The sequence below is a fragment of the Eurypyga helias genome, unplaced genomic scaffold (assembly GCF_000690775.1).
Source record: "Eurypyga helias isolate BGI_N326 unplaced genomic scaffold, ASM69077v1 scaffold2406, whole genome shotgun sequence".
Taxonomy (NCBI): Eukaryota; Metazoa; Chordata; class Aves; order Eurypygiformes; family Eurypygidae; genus Eurypyga; species Eurypyga helias.
The window spans coordinates 3,666-12,509 of NW_010257079.1; the positions used below are offsets into that span (position 1 = coordinate 3,666).

The 8,844-nt window shown below is 42.2% G+C and overlaps 1 protein-coding gene across 1 annotated transcript in view; it reads left to right on the forward strand.

The window, feature by feature from the left end:
* Positions 1 to 6,225: 6,225 nt before the first annotated feature.
* Positions 6,226 to 8,844, forward strand: part of LOC104511305 (interleukin-20 receptor subunit alpha-like) — a gene marked incomplete at its 3' end in the record, with an annotated part of 6,054 nt that continues 3,435 nt past the window's right edge. The window contains exons 1-2 of the mRNA XM_010153868.1: positions 6,226 to 6,347; positions 8,232 to 8,410. Coding sequence (XP_010152170.1) covers positions 6,274 to 6,347; positions 8,232 to 8,410 — 253 coding nt within the window. The remainder of the gene's footprint in view (positions 6,348 to 8,231; positions 8,411 to 8,844) is intronic.

The following is an 8,844-nucleotide window of genomic DNA, read 5'->3' on the forward strand; positions in this document are numbered from 1 at the left end:
CCAGCTTGCTTGAGACTGCAGATGTGCCAGAAGAGACAGCCCCAACCCTCTGCTAGTGAGTGCCACCAAACACGATGCGAAGTGGACATGTGTTCTGGCTCAGTATGGCCATCTTTGTGTTATGCCTAGACAGGTGTTTGAGGGCATATTTCTCACTGAGAACAACTTAAGCATTGAAACAGATGAGCTGGAGGAAGAAAAGAGCAAAAATTCCTTAAAAAGTGAAAAGCAGCAACATAGAAGGCACAAGCAAGATTTTGCAGGAGTTTGGTGGAAGTCACCCAAAATTGAACAGAAAGGCTAAAGAAAGGGCAGTGACTTACAGCATCACCAAAAGCAAATGTTTGGTGTCCTAGATTGCTCCTAAATCGCTTGATGCTTCACTGATGAGTCTTAAGTTCCCAGTGGGAAAAGGTGAATGGGGGACTCAGCCTGTTAGAGAGGATGCCCTCTCGCCGAGGTGTGTGATCGTGGATTAGATCCATGGCCTTGAAGTGGCACCTGCAGATGGCGAGGCACAGGGAGCACCTGCAGCGCTGCCTGTAAATTCGTTGCCCAGCACAATGGAGCCTGTTCCATCAGGGGAGCTTCCAAGGGCCACTTTCATATAAGGAAATAGAATAGTAATCGAAGCCAACATCTCTGTCGCTGTCAGAAACGGAGTTCCTCATTTAAATTCTGAGACAAGTGTAGGGGGTTTTACCGCTGTGGCTGGTGGGAAAAGCTGTGTTGCAGTAAGGCTCACCTTTCTGTCTTAATGCTTTCCACATCGCTCACTGTCTTAAATTGTATCTTACAGTTGCCTAAAGAAGCCCTGTGACCTTCTTTGTTGTTTTATTCTATTGGGTAATTTGTTGATTTGTTGTTTGTACCCTTGTAGCTGTGGCACAGTAAAATGCAGCCGATGATGGCCCTGCTTGAGCGCGGCACAGTCAACACCAGTGCTCACGCAGGAGGCATTTCTGTGCCAACAGGTCAGCTTTCAGTGGGTCCTCTGCTGCCCCCCCACCCCAGAACTATAGCCAGTGTACACACATACACACAGAGAGAATTCTGTATTTGTATGTATTTGTATATTTTTATGCTTTGCAGCTGCTATGTTACCTAACTCCAGTGAAAAGTTAACAAATCTGTTGATAGCAAGAGGGCATAGGTAGTTGCAGCTGTATTTGTTCCGTAGTGTTGAGATTAAACACAGCTGTTTGTCCCTGAGTTAGGTGCCTCCTGGCAGATAAAAAGCAGATATACTGAACAGATAGTAGCTGTAACATGGAAATTATGTGTGTTTGTATTTGTATATATGTGTGGGTACGTGTGTGTGGGCAGATGAGAGAGGGATAGAACTAAGTTTTGAGTAGTACCAACTTGAGCAAGGCGCGTACCTGGCCGGGAGCTCTACGCAGTTACAACTGACCACGTTTTTAAACCCAGCAGACACTTTCACAAAGAGAAGATGAGGCACCTGCCGTGCACCCTTTTACTCATGTGGATAATCTCACTGACGTCAGTGGGTTTTTTCGCTCACACGTGAAGGTGTTTTTGGGCTAAGTCATGTCTGTTTTGGAGAGTCTCGTAATCGCTTATTCTAAAATCAGGACTTGGCATTTCGTTGTGGTGGTGAAGTTTGCAAGCCTATGTTATTACTTTCTTTCCAGTCCCAGGTGTGCAGAGTCATGAAGATGTAGAGAGTGATATTACTCAAGGTTTGATTTACAATATTTCCAAAGACAGTAATAAGGGCTCCTGTTTTTTCCATGCAGTAAATAAAGTGACTTGGTTATACTGGGAAGTGATGACAGCCATTGCAGACTATCGATGAGACAGACTAACCCTAGCAAAGCAACGTGTATGACTGATTTCTGCTCTCATGAAGGCCAGTCCGAACTGAAAATACTCCATGTGACACCCGTGACATTAATCCTGGTGAATGGAAATGAACTCAGAATGAACTGGATATGTTGTGTTTAAAGACAAGATACTGAAATAATCTGATGCACATTCTTGCGTCCTTTCCTGACTGATAGCCATGGAACATGCAAGCTCTATGTATAATTGTTTTCTGTGCATGCCACCTGATGCTATGGAGTGTCTATTCTTAACTCTTCTGGGAGAAATAGGGGAGTATGGTAGCTTTATTCTTCTCTTACAACTGCTTAGTTGAGGAATAAAAAACTTGCATGATTTTGTCGTAGGGGCAGACAGAAACATTTGCTAAAGGGGCAAGACCAGAAGTAGAAACCAAATCTCTGCTTTTGCAGCAAATGGAAAGTTAACGGTCTCAGTCCCTTTGCCTTCCAAGTCACGCGGAGCTGGGGGCAGGTGGGAGCATGCCGGCAGTGTTGTAATGCTTTAGATCTTGTAAAGATACAGCCTGTGGGTTCTGCGTGATGAGATTGGCTCATATGCTGCAGTCAATGTTTCTGGTTTGAAACTTCATTTACCACAGCAGAAACCACACTGGGAGGAGGGAAATTTAAAAAAAAAAAAAGGCAACATTACTATTTCAAAAATTTTTTAATGTGAAAGACAAATGCGTGAGTCTTGCTACTTTAAAATGTGCTTGAGTGAGGAATGTGTTTTTATGTGAGGATGGGCAAATGTTGAAAGGTACAGGCAAACAAAAACTATCCAGAAAACCAATGGATGTAATTTCCCTTGCCTGTGATGAGCTGGCTGCCTCCAGCTAGTTCAGTTCGGTGGCTGTGGCTCAGCCTGCTAAGTAGTACATGTTTTAATAACTTCTAAAGAAAAAAGGGTGTGAAGAGCGAACTGTTAGGGAGATTCTTAGCTGTCCTGTACCTGATCCAGCAGTACGCCTGCCAAATTATTACTGAGCAGTGCAAAGCCATGTTTATGAGATAGTATAAGAAGGCCTATCAGAATGGGGCTGGCAGTGACCTGAGGAGATCACCCAGTCCATCCCACTACCCTAAGCAGAACCAGGGCTATTTGTGTCATTGCTGGCAGATGTTTCTCTCATCTGCCCTTTGAAACACCCAGCATCCCTCCCAGGTCACCCATCCTCACGTGTTGCTCCTCTTCCCACAACGGATTGCTCCCAATGCCTCCTTTGTTGTTGCACCTGAACTCCATTCCTTTTCCTCCTTGTTCATGCTGGACACAGAGGATAGATTATCCTTCTCATGTGAAGACTCACAGTGTTCCCCACCCCTCCTCCCTGGAAAAGGTGCATCTCTGATAAGTGTGACTGCTGAGGAAGCAGAGATGAAGGCTGATGGATTTGGCTGCTGTCTCCACCGCAGGGAGAGAGATGCACCCAATCTGGTCCATCCTAACTAGAGAGATGAACCAACAGATGGAAGAGTTTATCTTCCTCTGCTCTTTGACTGCTGCAAAGTAGGTGCCTCACTCAGAGCCCAAGTTACCAGGCACAAATCTCCTCCTCAACTGCTGCTGTTTAACAGATAGAACTTTTTTAATCTTTCCTCTGGAGGTTCTTTGGACCATGCATTATAAATTGTATTCTCCTCCAAGCTCTGTTTTATTCTTAAATCTCTCTTTGTTGGGCTTCTTAGTTTTTCCTCATTGTTTTTGAATGAGAAGCCTTTTATGGCTTTGATTCCCAGCAATCTAAGAAAATACCTACACTGTATTTCCTCCTACTTGGGAATTGAAGCAGAAAGTTTGTTTGTGCCTCAGTCCCTCTCGTTCTATGTGGATTGCCTGGTTGCCTTTCTCAGGGCTTCGGCAGGATTGCGAGACTTGTGATTTTTATTTTTTTTTAATCCCTTATTCCCAGTTGTTGATTATGCAGTTGATGGGTTTCCTGAAGTCTCATGCACTTTAGTGCCAGGATGTGGTACAAAGAATGAAACTTGATGCATGGATGATTTCTCATAGTCCACATAATACTGGTTTTGATTTGTTCTTGTTAGTAGCATGCACTTTAGGGGTTTAGGAGCTTCCCTGTTTTACTGAACAGATGTTACAAATTTTAAGCTATTTTCTTTCCTCTCTTGGGCAGCTTCATCTCTAAATTTGGATTAGTTTCACCTAAAGCAGTTGCTGAGGACTTTTATTTGGGGGGAAAATCAAAACCTTTTATTTTCTGCATTCTGCATCTCCCACTTGGAAGCAAATGTTAGAGTAAGCAGATTCCTGGAGGTCTCTCTCTGCTGCTTTCACATCCCTTGTTATCCTGAAACTTTCTTAATTCATTGTAACTGGGTCTATCATTTGAGCTCTTGCAAGATGACTGTCACTGGGCATTTTTGTGTTCGAGGAAATGGGATTTTCTACATACTTTTCATAAATAAATAAGCTTGCCCTAGGGACTATACCTGGCAAAACTTGTTCTCCAACTAGAAAAAATTTGAAAGCCACTGAACACTAGCTAACTGCCAGAGATAAAAGAGAGCAGTGTTAGAAATACCCACCGTAACAGCATTATCATCTGAAGATACAGATGCAGGCGTATACTGGAGTTTGTTCTGCGCATTAACATACAGCTAGATGCTTGGAAAACCCAGGGTTTCCACTGAGACAGCTTACAGTGATTGCTCTCTAGAGAATTGCAAGGAGATTGTTTTAATAAATATATCGAAGAGAAAAGCTTTTACTGTTTGGCTCAAGGACAGCTAGAAGTCAGCCAGTTAATCAGGAAAATGGTGACTTACTTAAAGAAATGTCCCTTTGTCCCTGCCTATGGCAGGGGGGTTGGAACTAGATGATCTTTAAGGTCCCTTCCAACCCAAACCATTCTATAATTCTATGATATTTACATATACAGGAGGATGAACACTCTAGTAATAGTGAAATATTGAGGACTTTTACAAGAGCCTGTAGTGATAGCACAAGGGGTAATGGGTACAAATTGAAATCAGGGAGGTTTAGATTAGATATCAGGAAGAAATTCTTCAGAGAGGTTGGTGATGCACCGGAACAGGTTGCCCAGAGCAGCTGTGGATGCCCCATCCCTGGAAGTGTTCAAGGCCCAGCTGGATGAGGCTTTGAGCAACCTGGTCTAGTGGAAGGGGTCCCTGCCCATGGCAGGGGGGTTGGAACTAGATGATCTTTAAGGTCCCTTCCAACCCAAACCATTCTATGATTCTATGATAATATGAAATATACTACAAGAAAACCTTAAGGTCTGCTTAAGGAAGCAACAAAGAGCTATTAATTCAGACAGGTTCCTACTGTTTGTGTTAATATGCTTTATTTCCCCCTTTCTTTGTCTCTCTGATCTTAAGACCTAGAATTGCATCCCTGGAGGAAGAGCTTAAAGGGTTTTGAAAAGTCCTGAAGAACCACAGATTTGCCTTTTCTCTTCCCCCTTATGCTCTCATGGCCACTCACAATGAGAAGCCCCTTCCCAGCAGCTGCAGCTTCAGGGCTGGTTTTGGGGTTGCTCCCACGTGCGCAGCTCTCATGGCAGGAGGCGCTGGGGATTGAGTCACAACTTGGAGCTTGGGATTCTGCCCCTGGGCCCACGGGCATCCGTTTTGCAAGCCGTTTAGCAATGTGAGCATCTCCATGAAATGTGTTAGACACGGCGTGTGTATTAGGAAGACATGAATCTGGGTTTGCAAGATTCCCAGAGTTGCTTGTTTATTAATTTCTAAGCCAGTGCAATGAACAGCAATTTAGATGGGTGACCTACAGTAGTGTTGGCTTCTGACTTTCTGGAGAATCAGTATGGGTGACCAGATAACGCTGGGGCTATGGAAATTATCCAGTCTGATTCTCCAGTGTGCAGCTACGCTTCTGTCTGTAAAGCTGTGCTTGCACTAGACCCCACGTGTCTTTTTAAAAATACCTGGTTTAATTTTTTAAAGTCTGCTCAGCTACAGCAAAAATTCTACTGAAGCATCAAGGATATTTTTGCAATTTCCAGTGTTCAATTGTTCTGATATTCAAACACCTTTACAATTTTAAAAATGCATGTCTCTTCTAGGCCAAATTTTTTTTTAGCTTCCAGTCCTTGCATATTTCCATGTTAGTGTCTGTCATAAATGGCAAAGCCATTTTTGCTAGGAAAAAAACTCATTCATACAGATGGAATTTGGGACTGCACTAACTAGGGACACTTTTGAAAAATATGAATTTCCATGGCCAACGACCTTGTGCTTTTAGTGATAAGAAAGTATGTAGAATTTTATGGCTTACTTAAAAATAAGTATCTTTTCTGGTTAACTTGGAACCATATGTACTTGCAGATTCTTAGTGTGTGCTTTTCCTTTCTTATTTTCTTTCTCAGGAGAGTTGTACTGTTCTTTGCCCAACCCTAGGAATGTCCATTTTGAATCTGTAAACATGAAGAACGTCCTTCGCTGGTCAGCACCGGAAGGCACGGGAGATGGAGTACTCTACAAGGTGAAGTACTCAGTGTAAGTTGACTTCTTTATTTTATCCTCCACTGACTTTTATTTTAACATTTTAAGTAATAATTAAAAAAAAACCTTTGTATATATATAGGTAGGGCTGCTAAAAAGTAAAGAAAGGAGAAGTAAAATGTGGGCTAGACTTAAGCAATATAGTTTTTAACTTCTACTTCTGGTACTGCTTACTTCAGATCTAGTTTAAAAAAAAAAAAAAAAACAAACAAACTAAAAGGAGACTCTGTTCCTATTAAAGAAGTGTAGGATGCAACATGGAAGCTTTCAAGGGCATCCCTGAGAAATAAGACAGAAGGACAAAGAAGGACTGTGCTGTGGATTGGCATCCATACCTATTAGCCTTCTGTACACATTTAAATGGATCCGGAGATGTCGTATTTAATGGAATATTAACAGAAGCCAGTGTTTTGTTGGTCCTTTCTAACAGACCCAACACCCATGGATTTTTTTTTTTCTGATCCCGCAGGACTCTCTAGGAGAAAATCCACTGAAGTTATCCAGTGTTGTAAAAACTAAGTCATGTGATTGGAGTCAGGTCCTTATACATCTTTGTAGGATATCAGGGAGTTTGAGTGAGAACCACAATCCATTTCCTTTATTCCCACTGAGAGAGCACCGAGTCATTCTGCCAGGACAGGGTTGGAAGTTTAGCATATAAATAGGCGCAGCACTGTAGTCACGGATGATGTAATGCTCCCAGTGTTTACCTCTAATATGAACACTTCCCTCGGTCTAGTAATTTTTTCATGACACTAAACCAAATCTAGTTCCCCAGAAGTTTTCTGTTGCTTGCACTGGCTACTAAAAAAGTGCAAGGAGTTGCTTCTACAGTCAGAGACTGCAACCTCATTTGCCCAGATCTTGCTCGCTGTGCTAACAAAGGAACCACATGGTCCACCTCCTAGAAGAGGGGAGAGTGCTCAGTAATTACGGAATCAATGATACTTGTGTAGAAAGCGAAACACTCAGCAAGCCCTAGCTACGCTGATTCTGCAGGGTCAGCTGGTCCACGGAAGAGTCTGTAGCCATAGGTTTGGTCATCCCTCATCAAGAAGACAAAAATATTGATATATGCTTTTACCTGCTTAGCCAGGCCTTGAGCTAGGTGGAAAATGCTGGTGAGTGATACTGTCCTGCAGTCACGTAGAAGCTGCCACGTGCCCTTACTGATTAGCAGCCAAGGGGGAATTCTTTTCGTCATAATGTAAATTTGAGGAGCAGGAACTCCTGGGCAAATCCAGGCAGGAATTTTCCAAGGAAACCTTGATTTCTTCTACTAGTGTATAAGAGTTGGTCAGTACTGAGGCATTGGTGGTGGTATGCATATGCCCCTTTTTCAACTAGAAGGGTTTGGAGTTCTTTGTATTCCAGTGGAGTCTTTCTTTTAAACAAGAAAAAGAAGTCACAGTGATGAGTAGTGTCCTGTCCACTCATCTTGGGGAACCTGAGCATCATCTGTCTCCATACACCAAGATGAGCCACTGACCGTTCTGACAGAGCTCTTTGTCTCTATATAAACAGTTACCCTGATGCTGTTATCCTGTGTTTAGAGTTTAAACTAAAGCTGTGGAGACAGAAGTTGAGAGATCTGTGGTCTGCCTAAACAAAACTGGGCTTAGATTGGTATCAGTAACATCCCAGTTAGTTCCATATGGCCTCTTCTGGATAGGGCCTCCTCTGATTTATTCTTTATTAAGAAGTTGTGGGAATCTTATGTTTTATCTCAGCCGAAGTTGGGAATTTCTTGTCATTGCAGATTTCTGCAAAACAAGCAAACTGTTTTATCAGCCATAATACCAGTTTCTGTGCTATCAAGTGACTAATATCATGGCAATAGCTTTTGTACAGCTCCTTTCTCTTTCTTTTTCAATATAGATACGGTGTTGGCAAATGGATTAGAAAGCCAGAATGCAGAAATATCAACAGAACATGGTGTGACCTCTCCGGTGAGACCTCTGACTATGAAGAACAATACTATGCGAGTGTTAAAGCTTTCCTAAATGGCATGTGCTCTGACTGGATGGAGACCACAAGATTCAACCCACTTACAGACAGTAAGGAAAGCTAATTACACAGCCAGCTGATCAGTGGTCTTGATGAATATTGTGTGCTCAGACCTCATGTGCCTTCATAGCATATAATATTTTATTTTTAACATAAGGTTAGATTTTTTCCAGTTGTTTCACATTTATGCTTTTGGTAGAAGTTATTGAAATAATCCTATTAGAATTTGCATACATCTGTGTTATATATATGGTCTTTTATATACCAAATTCTCTCTATGCTCTATGCTTAAGGCAAATAAAAACTGTGGCACATCCACAGTATAAAGAACTCTGATTTTGAAAAGGCTGTTAAACAAAGCAGTAATGAAACTCTAGAGTACAAAATCTCTTATCTGTGCCAGATAATCTGAGAACATACTGGCAATTTAGCTTGTTTCAGTAAATTGAATTTCAAGGTTGTTTATCCTGCAAAGTCACAGGAA